Below are 17,770 nucleotides of genomic sequence, written 5' to 3'. Positions count from 1 at the left end.
GGCACTGCACAGGACAGCCCCAAGAGTGTCACCATGCCCCCAAGAGCATTGTCCAAACACTTAAACTCTGTCAGGCTTGGTGCTGTGACCACTTAGCTGAGGAGCCTGTTCCAGTGCCCAACCCACCCTCTGGGTGAAGAACCTTCTAATATCCAACCTAAACCTCCCGTGACACAACTTCAGGCCATTCCCTTCTGTCCTGTCACTGGTCACCACAGAGAAGAGATCAGTGCTTGCCCTTCTTCTTCCTTTCTCAAGGGAGCTGTAGACTGCAATAAGGTCTCCCCTCAGTCTTCTCTTCTCCAGGCTGAGCAAACCAAGTGACTGCAGCTGCTCCTCATATGGCTTCCCCTCAACTCCTGTGAATGCAACTCTTTTTTTCATTCATAAGGAAAATGACAGCAGCAGTACTGGTCATTGAGCATTCAGTAGCTAACTAACTAAATAAATCTACCTTTGAGTAAATAGTGGTGAAATATTGCTTCATTTAAAATCCTTTAGCCTGCCAAAGAAAAATGGAGACTCCCATATGCTATGCCTGAAAAAAATTATACTTCATAACATTATACATCATATGAAAAGATAACTAGATGTAGAGTTTCTTGATGCATTTCTATGCAAGCAATGGTATGACAATTCTTGTTACACTTCAAAAATAGGGCTAAAGAGGTGCCATTGAGATTAGTCCAGATGTTCTGTAGCCTCATTGGGGCCCATGTATACTATACCTAAACACATGTTCCTTGTCGACTGCCTTTAAAATAAACACAGATTTCTTTAGTATAATCACTACTTGTACCACTGCTTCTGCTATTGCAGCTTCTGGGGTGGAACTATACATGAGCCTTTCTTTTCCTTGGAGAGTGATGAATCCAGTACACAACTCTCCATGTGGATTTACTTAAAGAACTGACTCTCAGACTGCTAATTCAGTGATTATATTGAAAGGAGATTTCATTGCAGAAAAAAAAGCCAAGGTGCTTCTCAGAGTACGTGCTCACAGGGCTGACTGCAATGCAGTGTGGAGGTACCCAAGGAGCTCAGCACTGGCAGCAGTCTGCTGCAGAAACAGGGCATTCAGCATAGCCCAGTTTACTCTGCTCTGAAGGATTCACTTATGTGGTTTACTGGACTGGGTTTATCCAGTATCCTGCTCTGTAAACTCACTTCTCTTCAAGTGAAACTGGTGGTTTTGTTCTGGGCTGTTGCAATTTTGATTTCGTTCTGGAATGCTCCCCCCAGAATTTTTGAGCCCTGCAACAGCAAATGAGGTTTGTTGATACTCCACTTTGACAAACCTTTCTGAAAATTCAAATCCTGAAAAAGCACCTTTCTAAGCTGAAGGGAAAGCTGGCAGTCTGCTGAAGAATATTTGTATACTCCCAGGGAACTGATGAGAAGCTGAAATGTGACGTGTGTGTTTTCTTGCTATTAGTAGAAGGGGAACTTCATGCAACACAGTGGAAAACAATATTTTTCATTGTTGGTCATTGAATAAGTTTGATGAAAGGATTTACTATTATATGAGAAGCTTATATATTGTGACCTAATACAAACTGGAATAGTAACCTGGAGTATTTTTCTCTTTGATTTCATAAAGATGCGGTGGTTGAAAAATGGACCAAGTTCAATTATAAAACCTGATTTTAAGGTTTTTGGGGTTTTTCAGATGTTACCTGACTTAGATAAAATAAATCCTTTTAAACTCTTTAATATACTTAATGAGAAAGGAGACAAGAATTTGCAATTAAAAATCAAAGTGGTGTATTTAAACTGTACACAAACCTGAACATACTCTGGGAGTATGAAGAACTTTGATAGCAGAGGGGGAGGTCAGTATTGGGTCAAAGAACAGGCTTTTCTGAGTATTTGACTTTAACTGAAATATGGAGACAGTGGGAAAAGAGATCACCATCTGACTCATTATTATCCTCTTCTAGGCCTTTTCTTCAGAGTCGTGTAAGGATGTCAGGGGACAGAAGTGCAAAAAAAAACCATGAAAGGTGGAAGCAAAAGAAGCATGGCTATACAGTAATTTATTTTGTTAAGTCCCATCTCCCTCATAACACAATAGGAGAAGGAGGAGTTGGGGGGAAGTTTCCTGAGGGGACTGACTGCGAGAAAATGAGACCCAAGGGTAAAAAGAATGGGGGAAGGACCCAAAGTGATTTGAAAGATGAGTCAAAGCTGGATGAAGTAAAAAGTGAGGTCCCTTGACCAACCCAAACCCTAAACAAACAAAACCAAAAAAAAATTTAAAAAGGCTCAGGAAACAGCAAGGAAGATCAAGGGAAAAAAAGTAAAGAGGAAAGAAAGTACACTCAGAGTGCACAGAGAAATGGCAATATAGGAAAGAGGAAGATAACCACAGGTTAGGGAGCTGCTGGGAGCACTGAATTCACAGAGAGGACTTAAAAAGGAAAAGGGGTATTTTCCAAAGATAAAAGAGATGACACTTAGAAGTGGGAAATGATAAATTAAAACCACCAAATTTCAAATGAAAGGGAAAGTAATAATAGAGAAAGTAAGCTAGAGATGAAGCAGGGGAAAAGTGAGAGATCATTAGAATGACATCACTGGCTTGGGGAAATGGTTCATTTTCTTTGAGATGTGGTGATTTACTATACATTTCAAAAATCATACCATTAGTGATCCTCTAGAAGCTTGGCCTAAGCACTCAGTATTAGCTTTGTGAGCAGAGCATGCAGTGTGAGAACAGCTATGGAGTCTATCCTGTTTTCCTCGTATTCAACATTTGTCAGTGGTCTAAAACATCCAATTATAACTTCTGGCACCAATCTGGGTCCTTGAGAAAACATTGAGTCAGGAGCTAGTAGGCAAACAAACAGCAGGTTACCAGCAGGTAACTTTCCATTAGCTTCTTTATTTCAGTTCAATAAGAAAAGGAAATTTAGGCAGTGCCCAAAGCAAAATATTTTATTAACTCTGTGCAGCCTTATTCTGCCATGTGCTTTGGCTTTGGGGAAAGAAATTCTTGGTTAGGTCACTTGCACTTGTGTCTGTGATAAGTTAATAAAACAAATAGCCCACCTTGGCTGCTGCAACATAACCCTTAGCCCTATGGATATAAAACTAAACTTGGGTATTCAGATTCTTCTAACAGCTTGAAAATAACAGGGCAAGTCCAGGGGCAGGCATTCCTTCTAGTCCAGAGACAAATTAAAGCAATAAAACATACTGTACAAAATAATTACTGAATGCACAGAACTATATAGATTTCACCACAAAGAATGTAGGAGAAACAAGTGCGGCTATACATTATCCAATTTGTTGAACACAGTATTTTCTATTGATTTTAACACCTTATTATTTGCTTACTATTACCTAGGCTCCAATGAAGGTAGCAGTTAAACACAGAAAGCTTTCCTGCTAACCAGTTGTATTAGGAAATTGGTGTGAAGAACGAAACTGATCCTTGATTCTTTAATCAAGTCTAAGGGTGCAAAGGCCCTTAGTAAATCTCTGGCCATCAGAATTTTTGCAGATTTGGTTGACCAACTGTTCATTGCTGGCTAGAGAGCTGAACTGAAAGGACTTTTTAGCCAGGTGACAGAGTGTCTGACTAAATTTTACATAACTGACAGTATCAGATTGACAACTAAATGATCTCTTTTACAGTGTTTCTTCTGTAGGACATAGTCTTTCATCAATAGGATTTAGTCTCTGATTTCCCAGTTACTTTTGGTCCTATTAAACAACAGCTGACAAGACACATCAGAAATACTCTTTGCAAAACAATTTCTATGTTGCCCTGCTTGAAGTTTGTCTAAACCCTTTTTTTTAATCTTTTTTTTTTTTTTTTGTGCATCCTATTTTGAGTCTTCCCAACATCCCTGGGAATTCAGAATCTTCTAGCTGAGTGCTGTTTCATGACAACTTCGTGGTGTCTTTTTCATTTGTGTGAATTTATTATGCTTTGGAATGGAAAAGGGGATTATTGACGCACATTTCTTCTGTTGAAGTCACATCTTGGAAAAAGTCAGTTCCTAAAGCAGATTGGACCTGGGTGAAAATTGAGGAAGGAGTTTGTGAAGAATACGTGGCGAGGAGGCTGGTATTTTTGTGAGTACTCAGCTCTCTACAAGCTGCTAATGGAACAGCTCCTCAACAGTGCTCTGTGGTGGGCATTTCCACTGGAAATGTTTTCTCAGGCTGTCCATACTAAAACCAAGATATTGTTCTTTTGGGTTTTGTTTGTGTGTTTGTTTGTTTTCTTTCTTTAAATGCCAGGGAAATAAAGGAAAAAGGAACCACTAATCCCAGTGTCCTTATAGATTTCAGTTGCAGATGTAACACTGGTTTATCTTTCAGATTTCCACTGCAGCTTCTCTAGGGTGTTTTCTGCTCTTGACTGTCAGTAGTATTGCTGTGATGCAGTCTGAGTTCAGAGGTGGTTGCACTGCAATGCTGGATGAACCAGTTCCTGTATATTTCCTGTATTAAATGAAGTAACAGAACACTCTACGCTTTGATGTAGTGACAAGCACCTAAGTTATGCATTTTTATCAGTATTTGGGTTTTACTTATTTTCTGTGATTGTCCTCAACTGTGATCATACCAGGCCAATTTATTTTTCTTGATTAATTGACACAATTTTAATCTGCTTTTTACTCTGCCTGAAATGAAAGCAAAAGCTCTCAATTATTCTTCAGAGCTCACTGATTTCCTAGGAAGTAGGGGAGAAAAACTGGCTGTAAGCTCTGTCATAAAGGCAATATAGATTTTAGCATTCCAAGTTCCCTATAAATCAGTGCCTGGAAATTGCAAATACACACGAAATAGATTTTTCCTATTTTAATATTGATATACAAATTGAAGACCTTCCTTAATGCGTTGTTTATATAAGCAAAAATTTCTAATAAAGAAGAGAGGTAAATTTTTGGCTCTACCAGCAAAATAGGAGAGCAAAACCCATTCCAATAATGATGACAGTGGGGATAACCGGCTGGGAGGTGGGATGACCAGAAAGAGATCGTAAATTAGATATCAAAGGAAATAGAAGAGTGTCAACTTTTCCATCTTCATCATATTATATCAAATCTAGCAGAATGAAAGTTGTCATTAGAATAAATAAAAGAAACGGCAACAGAAGTACAAAGCACTATAAATGACAAAGTTCATATGGTATAAAGATGACAAGCACTGTGCCCGATAGAGAGTTCCCATCACCAATCGACAGAAATCCACCAGAGTTAATGTTAGATTCTGTCAGTGTCTGATCTGTTCTCTCATTTGAACTATTAGAGACAGGACAAAAGAAAAAGGAAGCAAATGCAGAAGCAGCAAATGTTTTGCAGAAGCAGTTAAGTGAGACATAAAGCTGAAGAGATAGCTTCATATCACCCCCATCTCGCTGCTTCAGCAATAGTTACATTTGTTCCATGCTGCAATGACAAGCTCAAATTGTTATCAATAAATGTTGATTTGTTTTCTCCCAATAACAGTAAGCAGCTCCCACTCAAAATCAATTTCAACTTTGTTGGCAAGACACTGCACATTTGTCTTTGCCATGACTGTGCTGCGTAAAGGAACAATTGAATGGAAAATTAAATGAACAATAATTGAAAGTAAAAAGTGCCTTTTTAAAGGAAAATCAGTGCTATGCTGAATTTCCAGGAATCACTTATGTTGGTGGGGTTTTTTATCCTTAAAAAGGTAGAATGGGTCGGGCTAAAAATTTAATTATATAAATACGTGCACAATAATGTACATAATTAAAAATGGACTTTAACCTCAAAAGGATACAAAGGCTCTTCAGTAACTTCCTAGGGTTTTAATTCTGGCAAAAGCAGCACCATTTCTGCAGTAATTATACATCCAGCACATTTGGATATGCTAATTGGATCTAAGCTCTAATTAGTTTCTTTGTGTGACTAAGAATGACAATTGCCAAATTAATTTAATGCAGTTTTCTTCTGAACTTGAATGCTGTTTTCAATATTTTCAGTACAGAAAACATAGACTGTCAAATGCTTTGCTTTTTAGGATGGCAGTGGTTCATCACATACAGTGTACAGTGCACATACTTCAAGTACATTTGCTACATTTCACTGCATTATTACAGGTAATACACTTCAGCAATTAGGTTATTCATCTCAAGGTGTTGCTCTCCCAGAGGAGTGATGAGGACCTGGAACATGTCAGCAGTCCATCCATACCACTGTGAACATGTGTGAACAGATACACTGTGGAGGTACAGAGGAAGCAGAGATGGCTAGTATGGTTTGTTGGTGGTCTTTGTGATCAGATAGGAGCATGAAGTGAGGAAACCAAGAAGTGATTATTTGTGCTTTTATTTAGAAATAGGTATTGGAAAGACGAGTAATTAATATGATGCCTCATACTTTTGTTCCTCCTTGTATCCTGTTGCTGCTTTCAATGATTTCTGATGGTTTTCTGAATCCAGTAGATTCTTGATTCAGTTATTACTCATCATTATCCTTGCTCATTCTCTGACTGTAGTATAACCTTGTCTTCAAAATGGCAAGAATTAGGACAGCTCTGAGTGCTTCTGAAAATGGCAGAGAGAAATTACTTCATTGTTTTAAGGCCATCTTCTTTTGGGTTACATAGAATTATGGAATCATTTAAATTGGAAAAGACCCTTGAGATCATTGAGTCAAACCTAACTTCTATACCATTGCAGAAAGCTTGTGTTCTATACTTTTTGAGACACTCATTTCTTAAGGAAGTATCTTCAAAGAATTTCTATGAATATATTGAAATTAAAAAATTTGTAAGTTGCTCTAAAGTAATGGCTGTATTGAAGAAAACAAATATTTCAAATTATCCATTTATGAAATTGTTAAATATGTTTACTTAAAGTTTGTTCCTTGTTTTCTGTTTCACTTTGAAAGATCTGTGAAACACACATAGAGAGACTTTTCACATGAAGAACTGAAAATAATGATTTCTGTAAATTTCTCTTCTAGCACAGTCAGCAAAGGTAGTCCCCTTCTTTACAGACCCTTTCAGATAGTTTGCGATTGCCATCTCTGTGACTCTGTGTCAAATTACATACATGTTTTAGATGTTTTACAGTTTATATTTCTTTACAGGATTGAATTCTCCAAGAAAGTAGTCTTAGTAGAGGCCACTGGACCCAGCAGGAACCTGCTGATGTCAATCTTGGTTTTTCAGAGGGAGCAAGACCTTTTGTTGCTTTAAATAGGGACATGAAAACCACCTGGGTTTAGAGGCTTAGGGTAGCTACTTGAGTCAGAGGATGAGCATCCCTGGAAAGACTTCATGCAAGGTCCATGGAGAAGGCAATTCAGAGCAAGAACTTGTACTTACAGGTGTCTATTTCTTTGGCTGTGCAGCAGCTTTACATAGGCATTGGCCATAATTAAGACTCTGCTTCAAAGTCCTCTGAAGTCAGTCATTGTCTTTCTTTTGGGTTTTGGATTTAACACTGGTAATTGTACAGGCCAGCTGAGTGGGGTAATGAATTTCAAAACCAAAGCTGGTTATGTTTGTATGTGATGCTAAGGGATATGTGATTGATGGATTTGTTTCTCTGTATCCAAGATGAGCATCTACCAACATATAAAAATGCAGGCAAGTTGTGTTTTCAGAAAAGCTAAATTACAAGTCACTATCTACTAAGCTCGGATTGAAAGACAGTTAGTTAAAGAGATTCCTGAGCAAAAGCTTCCATTGACAGAAGCCCAAGAAATACTATAACACCAATGCAAACAATACCATAGCTGAATTTCTTTTCTGCATTATCTATTGCAGTTCTTTCAGTCATCTTTAAATGTGTTTTTTAACCTGGATTTAAATCACTGCTGTTTCATTAGCAATTAGTAGTAGTATAAGCTTTAATTAAAACTAGTGTAATTCCTTTTGTCAGAGTTCCACTAGGAAAGATGGGCTGAAGCTGACAGCATGCTAAAATGATGGTAGCTATTATTTTTTTCATTAGTGTATAACTGAAAGTAAGGTAGAAGTATTGTTACAACCATAGTACTTTTTAAATGTTTTTCAGTAATGTAGAGGTCCTTCCTGAGCTCTTCTATAGCAATGCATATAACCCCAAAACCTGGATACTGTCATCCATTACACACTGGTATTTAAAAGTGCAAACTGATATCTCTAATTGTTTAATTTTCAATTTAAAGATTAATCTGCGCACAAGCCCTTCTCTGATTTTCCATCCCCTTGATTCCAGAGGGTGATTCTGTTTATTACATATGTTTCTGCTTAAAGCCACCTAAGAGGAATGATTAGCAAACTTTTATGGGCAATGAGGAAATTATTTATATTTTCTCTTTTAGCTTGGCTGCTGGAATCCTGTCACTGGTCTGAATGGGTCACTAACAGACAGAAAGTTGGAGAATAACATGCGAGGAGTGGTTCTGCGTGTGGTGACAGTGCTGGTAAGCAGATCCTCAGCTTTTTGCACTAGCAAGAATGTATTTTCTTCCTCTTGCCTCATCTTTTTATTAAGTACACCATTCTACCAAGAAATTAGTTGGTGTTGGAGTGTCCAATTTAAGCTTATCAATACCGGAACAATGGAGCATTTTCCACAAAATAAAATTGTTTTTCAGTACAGCTCATTTCAGAGTGAATCAAACACATTAGAACCCGTTTCTTCCACAAATACACTCTAAATTAGATAACACAAATGTATGAACTGATAAAGGGTAACTTCAACTGCCCTGTTAGCTAAAGTTACCTAGCCGAAACTCTAAATGATTCCATTCCAACTGCCTTGTCAAACTGAGTACAGTATGAAACAAGTTGTTGCACTTGGAAAATATTCAAGGTCAAAGTAAGGTGAGTAACATAAGTTTGGTAAAACATCTACTGTCTCCTCCTGGTTTTTCTTCAGCCAGGTTCATCCCCTTTGTGGACATCTTGCATCTAGCAGCTGCAGTAAAGTTCTTGGTTTAAAACTGAACAGACAATGTCTGCCAGAAGAGGAAAGCACTTCATGTTATGAGGCCAGTGTATTCCCTGCCATAAACTTTGGTTGCTCGAGGAGTTGTTAGAGTGGAAAAACATAAAAAAGAAAGAAGAAGGAATTAATATGAGACATTTTTAGCTCTCTTTAGAACAATGCCCAAATACAAATTTGACTCAGGGCTGCAGAACTGTAAAGGTTATATTGAGTTATTTCCTTTTTGATGCTATCTGCTCCTGTTTTTAAGTTCCAGTTCAGTGTTTGAGGGCCTGACCGCTTGCTTATAAAGAAGAAGACAAGTTTGCATTGCTGACAATTCACGATGAAGGAAGAGGCTCAGTCAGGGGTGGAAAGTGAAACCACCAGAGCAGTTTTGTACCCCTCCAGTTATTTTATAGGTATTTAAAAGCTATCATCTGTCAGGGTGCCTAGTCTGTTTATGGCATTTAGTATACTAAAGAACGTCCTGCGATAATATCTCCAAGACAAAACAAACCAGCCAAACAAACAAACAAAAAACTCCAAAAACCCCAAAACAACAGCAAACCAAACCACAACAACAAAAAACCAACCTAATAAGAAGGATGAATGCAAAGAAAAAGTAGTAAGGGGTGAACATTGCATGTTCATCAAAATACTATCATGGTGGCAGTGGCTGGTCTTTGTTTTGCCTGATACTTATATTAATTGATACAGTATAATTATGTACTGTTGACAAGTGGATGTTGCACAGAAAAATAAATTCAAATTAGAATCTTGGAATTTTTTTTTCTTTTTCTTCCCTCTCTCCCCACTCTTACTGATTTATCCCCAGTTATTTTAGTTAGCTTGCCAGAGAGCATTCTTCTTTCAAGTCATTATAGCATGAATATTTAGCAACTTGCAAAGATAGAAAAAAGTAATTAGTTATGCTGATAGGATAATAAATAATAATATACTGTATTAATATAGTAAATATTAATGTTAATAATAAAGACAAACAATTTCAACACAGAGCACATGGCAGTTCAGTCTCCTCACTAGTTTTATATGTGCTGGATAGGACAAAACTGGAAAAAACTGAAGATTTATATTTTACCTGTGTGATGAAGATGTGTGATTTTGCCTTTGACATGAGTGCAGGAGGGATTTCACCTGTTAACTTTATTTTACTGTTTATCTTTATTATGTTTTCTTTTTCATCTTTCTCCCAGTTCTTCAATTAAGTCAATATATTTCTATTACAAGAATCTATACAGACTATGAATGATTAGTTATTGTTATTAATTCTACCAGTTTCTAAAAGTATGATTTTGATCTGGAGAAACAGGAAGGCTTGTGTTAAAATCAGATAATACCTTTGAATATCCATAGGTTTCTTTTTCGTTGAGATTTGAGAACTTAAAAATAATTTGTTATTTTTTTTGTTAACACTTCAAATCTCTCATGTCTTTCTGAATAGCAACCCTTCTTTTCCAATTTCATTTTGTTATGCCTTCAGGTTGAAAAGGACTTGTTCTAAAAATTGCAGTAGAATTTGAGAGGATAGCAAATTGCAACACCTGGGTTTATACTGCATTATACTCACTATGAAATGAAACATTCTGGAATCTGAAAATGATAAATGATTGTGACTAATTTCCCAGAGCAGTCTTTCAATAAGCAAGTGCTGAACAATTCTCATCATCCGCATCCATCTCCCTAGATAAATTTAGTAATTATGGGCTACGTATCTGCAGATCCAAAACATAATCTATTTGTGAATATGACAGAATACAGTATGGCCCCAAATTGGAAATCGTCTGGTTTCATTTGGCAAGGAATCCTGACTCCTCTGCAGTTAATTTGAGTTCTCCCCTTTGCATAAATAGTAATAAAAATATTTCTGTGTGGTTTATTCTGAGGGGAACTATAGTCATGTTTGTGTACATGTGGTTCAACATTTGAATCCGAGTTGGATTAGTATTGCACTTTCCACACTTCTAGAAAAGGTTTATTTTGTCTTAGTTAAATATCAGATGTCTCTGTCTTGGACTGCTTCCACACATGCAGCTGAAGTTTGAACTTTCTGTTTGACAAGTTGCTCTTGAGTTCAAGTGACTTGCTGGTGAATTTCTGAAATGTAATCTGAGTTTCTGAAATGTAGCTCAATCAAAGGTCAGCATAATAGTTCCAAACAAATTCAGAGTGTCTTGAATGAACAATTGCCCAGAAAAAATTTAGCTATATATCCATTTTGGTAATTTCAGTTTATCTTCCTCTTTTTCAGCTGTTCACTTTTATTGAAAGATACCTAGAATACAGCAGATATTCTCATAATATCATTTTACTAGCTGTGACAATTAATGAATTATTCATATGAATGATAAGCCATTAGAAATGGAATGAGATTTGTCCTGTTTGACAATGAATAGGCCAGCAGGTATTTGCAAAATCATGTTTCTAAAAAAGCCCCTGTTGTTCAAAAACAGCAGAAGTTTGACCCATTTTAAAGCATTAACACCTTGACTGAAAAGTACAGAGCCTTTTCTGAAAAGGCATAAGGTATAATATCCTAATGGTGCAAAAGATATTTGTGACTTTACATGAAAATTTGATACAGCTCCCAACCAGGAATGTATTTTCATATCTGGAGGGTTCTAAAAACATAGATAGTGTGAAGGAAAGAAAGATAATAGCAAACCATGCTGAATTATTCTTCGCCATACATCCCTATTCACTATTTGTTGAGAGTTATTACCTATGGGTTACTTGCATGAAGCTGCATTTTGGTACCTTTGACTCCAGGTGGGCACTGTGAGACATGATGTAGTGAGAGGACTGGCAAAAGGGTAGATAAGCGTAGCAAAAAAGAAAACTAAAAGAAACAAAAACCACCATAATTTGCACCATGGAAAATGTTATCATATGTGGACTAGTTCAATTCTCAGTAGTTGGCATTAAATTCATGAGCATTTGTTGCCCAGATTAGGAAAAAAGAAACTTGAAAGCAGACAATGTCTTTAGGGACATGAGCTGGCAGGCAGTGTGCATCTTCTGTACCTTTTTCTATTGAACTTACCACTCAGAGAGAAGATGGAAAGTAAGCTATGAAACTGAGACCTGGTTTTAAAAGCTGAAATTGTTTTGGGATTTGACTTCCGACTCTGGTTTAAATAAAGTAAAAAAAAGAAGCTGGAGTAGCTTTCAGGGTGATTGGGAAAAGGACAGGCATAGGAAAGATGAAAAAAGACAATGTTTAAGCATATACAGAGGAACAAACAGTCAAAAAGTGATAAAGGATAAAAAATGACAGGACTAAAACATCAGTGAATGACTTTAAAATAAAGATCAACTGCAGCAAAGATTATGTGCAGGATACCTCATAAAATATTGAATAAATATTTTATAATAGTGTAGAATATTCTCACAGATAATGCCTCTTCTATTTTCTCCCTTTTTTTTTGGTGATCACTTTTCTCATGTAGTCCTGATCTCATTCCCCATTTTCACAATTGAATGGTGTAGACTTCTGTAAAGACTTTTTCATCCCATCAGGTTGTGCTTTCTCTGCACCAGTGCCTATAATCTTTTAAGAAAAATAATTTTGATTAAATTATATACTGCTCTGTGTTATCATCCTTATTGGTATATTGGACTGTAGTGCCCCATAGTGACTTTCTTATGGCAGCAGAAATGCCTCAGGAGGTGGTAAGGTTAAGAAACGTTACCTGGCTGTCTTCATCAGTTGTGGTATGTGGTATGTGTTTTGTGCATACATATTTCACTCATTTACCTGAAAGGGATAAATCCTTTTTTGATTTATGCATTGGAGTTTGAATGTCAGAAAAGCTGCATGATGTAGTTTATTGTATCTGGAGTCTGCCATAAAATCCCTATATACTATAACTTAGCAATGTATTTTTTATATACCGTGTATATACCATTTAGTATATACCATGTGTGCTATAGTTAAAACATTTCAAAAATACTTGGCCATACTCTTCCCCTCCATATATGCAGACAGCCTGCCAGTGTTACATGCACATCAATGTATTTAATATACTTGGGTGCTTAATGAAAAAAATTGAGCCTTTAATATGGAATAGAAACATAGACTCATAGAACAGTTTGGGTTGGGAGGGACCTTAAAAGGCCATCTAGTCCAATCCCCCTGCAATGAACAGGGGAATCTTCAAATAGGCCAAGTTTCTCAGAGCTCCATCCAACCTGACCTTGAATGTTTCCAGGGATGGGGCATCCACCACCTCTCTGGGCAACCTGTTCCAGTGTTTCACTACCTTCATTATAAAATATTTCTTACTTATATCTGGTCTGAATCTACCTTCTTTTGGTTTAAAACCCTGCCTCTTGTCCTAGTGCAAAAAGGCCCTCCTAAAAAGTTTGTTTTATCATTGCAGAGAAAGTGAGAGTATTAAAACAAAGAAGCAGAGAGAAGTGGAATTTGTGCATTTCTTCCTTGGGCTGAAAATGATGACCCATAAATAGAGATAGAAAAAAAATAAGATTCCTGAATTGCATCCTATTCTCAACCATCTGCCCTACTTCTCTTCTGAGGATTGCCAGCCCTGTTTAAGGTTACTTTAGTAAGTAGAAAATGAGGACAGGAGCCATTTAAGCTGTTCCCTTGTAACTGTTCAGTGTTGATAGCTGAGCACCCTAACTGGTGCACAAGGACCTATCAGGGCAATGTGAGCCTTGATTAGGTATTCCTTGCTTTGCCAGAAATTTGGTGTGGGGTAGCCTCCTCCCCCTCTAGTACTCCCTTTCAATTTTTCTCTGCAAACATCTGAATTTGGGTTTCTCTTGGAAAATACTTTTTTTTTTTTCTCAAGTGGTACTGTACTATGATGAGATCTCCTCAAAATAGTTATAATTGAAATCATTACTATAGCAGCAAAAACTAACATTTCTTGATAGAGACAGAACCTGTCTTTCTACAACTCTTCCCCCCACTACACCTGTACAAGGGCCAAACTTAAATTGCTCTTGACTGGGCACAGGCCTTTTTTAATAGCTGGTTTATGTGCAATCCATTTTTCTAAAGTAGCAGGTACTATGTACTAGATGAAGTGAATATCAAGCAATTCAAGTGTTTTGGGACCTGGCTGGGGACACAGCTTGACAGCAAGGTAGGTGCAATGCAAAACCTGGTAGGACTAGTTTTTAACTCATCTATATGTCAAGGGCTACCTCTCAGGGTTCCTTAGCTCTTATCTTCTCACTGACCCTTACCCTTCTGCTCTGTGGGCATATTTGTACTCCAGAGCAATTCGTATAGTTCACAGAACACACAGGAAATCTTTTAAAAAGAAAGAGGTTCTTACTGTGATTGTAATTATCCTTCCATACTATGCAAGATAGAAGAGAAGGTGAACTGCATGATAGAGTTCCTTATGAATAGGACCTCTTACAAGGCTGCTAGAAGAAGTATAATGCAGCTCCCAGCAGGTTAATATACCCATACTACACTCTTGTTAATTCAAGCACCTGAACTAGCTACATTAAAGCTGCCATTGTTCTGTTCAGACATACTCTAAAACACTCCAATCAATTCCAATCTCAATCCGTATTCCTATCATATAACTATCATGGTTCAGAAAGAGCTATTACCTGCATTAAGTTATTGTGAATTAAAATCAATACACAAAGCTTGGCAGCATCTTAATAGACCATTGCCACAGATCGCTTTGAAAGATGTCTTATTCCCACTGCAGGGCAATGGGAGGAATTGGGAATGAGGGGCTAATATTTTTCTGTTTGTTTCTTCTAAATAGCTCTAAATTAAAGAGCATAATAAAGTCAGAAGCTACCATTTTATTCAGGAGAAAAAGCTACTGTTTAAAGTATTGCCACTGAAAGAACAAACTTCATGTCTTGTTGAAGATGACCTTAAAACTATCATCAAAAAAGTGACAGATGATGCATGTGCATAAGAATACTGGTAGATAAAGGCCACATGTAAAATACCCTCAATATTGTATTCAGTTTCTGGGATGTGAACTAGCTTCTTGCTGCAGAAAAAGCAACTTTTCTGTTAGTACAACTGGCTTTCTAATCAATCTGTTTGAAAAGCACAGGATCTGAGAACAGTGATTTTCAGTGCCAATACTGTTACACAACCCATTGGCACAACAGTATATTGAATGAGTAGTATTTAATTAATGCAAGATTTTTTAGATTTGAAACCTTCATCTTTGCTTTAGTGTCATTAAGGACAGGAGGTTGTGTTGTGTTTTTCAGCAACTTTCATAACTTGCTAGTGGGAGAATTTCTGTAATGAGAGAGTGAAATGTTTTAATTAAATTTTGGTCATTGATTCTAACATGAAGTTATGTACATTGCTGTTCAATTAAAAAATAACAAGCTTCTGGGCTGTTCTCATCCAAAGAAAATCCCCAACACAGTGGTCAGTAAAGCACTTGAGGAAATTAAGTATTTGAGGCTGCATAGTTCACTGAAATCTTTTGGGTAAGGAAATGTGAAATGGCTAATATTTAAAAGGAGGGAGGTGTAATTATTTTATGAGTCAAGGAAAAGGAGATTAAAGCTAACACCATGACAATAGCATCCTGTGCTTGAAAATGCTTTGGTTATGGTTTATGAGACTTCTTGTTGGTTATAATGACTGTACTTAGTCATCCAGCAGCCACTGGAAGAAAATTATCTAATAATAAGAGTGAATTTCAGTTTTAGGAGCAGTTTCTTAGCTTTGCAGGTAATAGGAATTTTTAAAGTGTCACAATGACTATTTGTTTCCTGAGGTTGCCAAAGCTCTGCTTGGGCTATGTAAATCATTTAATGTGCCTGTCCACTGTTTCTAGAGTCAGTGTCAAGCTCAGATTGACAATCTTGCCCACAAGTGAGCTTCATTTCTTGCTTCTGTTTTTTTCTCTCTCTCTCTATTTTCAGTAGAGAAAAACTGAAAATTTAATGAATGCAGAATCCTATCTAATGAATACAGAGTGTCAATATTAAAGTATTATATTCCAATGTGTTCAGAAATTTCTGATGAGTAGACATAGAGGTCATTTTCATATGCTTTATGAATATTAACCACCTCTATAATTACCTAATTTCAAAACTCTCTTCATAGAATCATAGAATCATTTATGTCGGAAAAGACCTCTGAGTTCATCAGGCCCAACCATTAACCCAGCACTGCCAAGTCCTCTGCTAAACCAAGTCCTGAAGTGCCACATCTACATGTCTTTTAAATACCTCCAGTGATGGTGACTCAACCATTTCCCTGGGCAGCCTGTTCCAATGTTTGACAACCCTTTCAGTGGAGTATTTTTTCCTGATATCCAGTGCAATCTGCTCCTGGTACAATTTGAGGCCATTTCCTCTTGTTTCTTGGGAGAAGAGGCTGATGCCCACCTTGCCACAACCTCCTTTCAGGTCATTATAGAGAGTGATAATGTCCCCCTGAGCCTCCTATTCTCCAGGCTGAACAACTCCAGCTCCCTCAGCTGCTCCTCATAGGACTCGTGCTCCGGACCCTTCACCAACTCTGTTGTCCTTCTCTGGACACACTCCAGCACCTCAATGTCTTTCTTGATGTGGGGGGCCCAAACTGAACACGGTATTTTTCCAAACATAGTAGAAACATATAAGGTTCCAATTTGTGTTGTAAATCCCAGCAGTGATCAATTCCTCTGAGCTCAAATGCAAGTAACTTTTTCTTCACTTAATATTTTCTGTAAAGCCTTCTGGCTAGGAAGTTTTTCTGTCTGTGCTAAGGGACAAAGAGAATACAGCTGAGCAGGAAAATAATTCAAAACATTCTGTTTTGCTTTTGCTTTTCCATTTGTAAAGTACATTCTAGCATTTTTTTTTTAGCATTTTTATATTTAGAGCAAGTATAAGACCCTCATAAATGAGTACAACACAGCAGTGTGTCCTAGCTCCATATAATTTCTATCCTGAAGTAAGTATCGACTTAAAGCCATAGAATCCACCCTCATAATTGCAGAGAAAATCTGCCTTGGTGCCCATTCAGTACTCTCCTAATGAAGTGGCATACACATAAAATCATTAACAGTTGGGCTAAGACAACCACTTCGTTGTAAACAGGCCGCTGAATTCAACTTTTTGTTCCTCTCACATATTCAGCTAGGGTGCTGTGTTTAAGGTCTGAGTGGGGCTTTTTCTGTTCTTTCAAAAAAGTTTTCTGTAATTGTCAAAGAAGAGAGAATCTATACAAGAACACTGAACCTCCTAAACCTGATTTTCATTGAGGAATTAAAAGATTACTGTTAAAGCTTGGAATTTAAAGTCACTATTCTATTGACTAAAAATCATCCCAAATAGAGACACTGGATTTGGGGATATAATTTACCCTACATGTAAGTTGTCCCTGAACTCCTGAAAAGCAATCATTCTCTTGTTCTCCCTCCCTGCCATGTCTAAGGCCTGAATTTATTGCTTGACTTTATCATCCACATCTGTAGCACAGCTACAAACAAATGTTTCTCTTTGATTGTCTAATTAATTAACATAACTAAGTTAAACTCAGCCTAATTGTTCTTTTCTGCTATTTAGCTTCAGTATTGCTCTGTCTGTTTTCAAACATGAAGGTCTTGTCTGCCCAAAAGCTTTTCTGTTCTTTCTTATTTTTAACTTTATTAGGTGGTCTAGTAAAGGATATAAAAAGATTACTGCAGATCAGCTATTTTATCCAAATTATTGGTATCTCTGAGAATGTCATCAGTATTTTGTACTCCTAATCTTAGATTCTTGAAGCACTAGCAAACCTTGAATTACTTCATTTGTATATGCACCAGAACCTAAGTCCTGAATAGGCAAAATTGTTAGCCCTTTATCTTGTTGGAAAAAACAATGAAGTGCAGAATTTAT

General features: G+C 37.1%; 1 protein-coding gene across 2 annotated transcripts in view; it reads left to right on the top strand.

Moving 5' to 3' along the window:
- The window catches only part of GRID2 (glutamate ionotropic receptor delta type subunit 2), a 695,515-nt gene that overhangs the window by 540,073 nt on the left and 137,672 nt on the right, over positions 1-17,770 (top strand). For both annotated transcript variants that reach the window (XM_032686347.1, XM_032686346.1), the window contains one exon: positions 8,301-8,402. In XM_032686347.1, the coding sequence (XP_032542238.1) occupies positions 8,301-8,402 (102 nt within the window). The remainder of the gene's footprint in view (positions 1-8,300; positions 8,403-17,770) is intronic.

This window comes from Chiroxiphia lanceolata, chromosome 4 (genome assembly GCF_009829145.1).
Source record: "Chiroxiphia lanceolata isolate bChiLan1 chromosome 4, bChiLan1.pri, whole genome shotgun sequence".
NCBI lineage: Eukaryota > Metazoa > Chordata > Aves > Passeriformes > Pipridae > Chiroxiphia > Chiroxiphia lanceolata.
The sequence above is the reverse complement of the archived record's forward strand: the minus strand, read 5'-3'. Positions and strand labels throughout refer to the sequence as shown.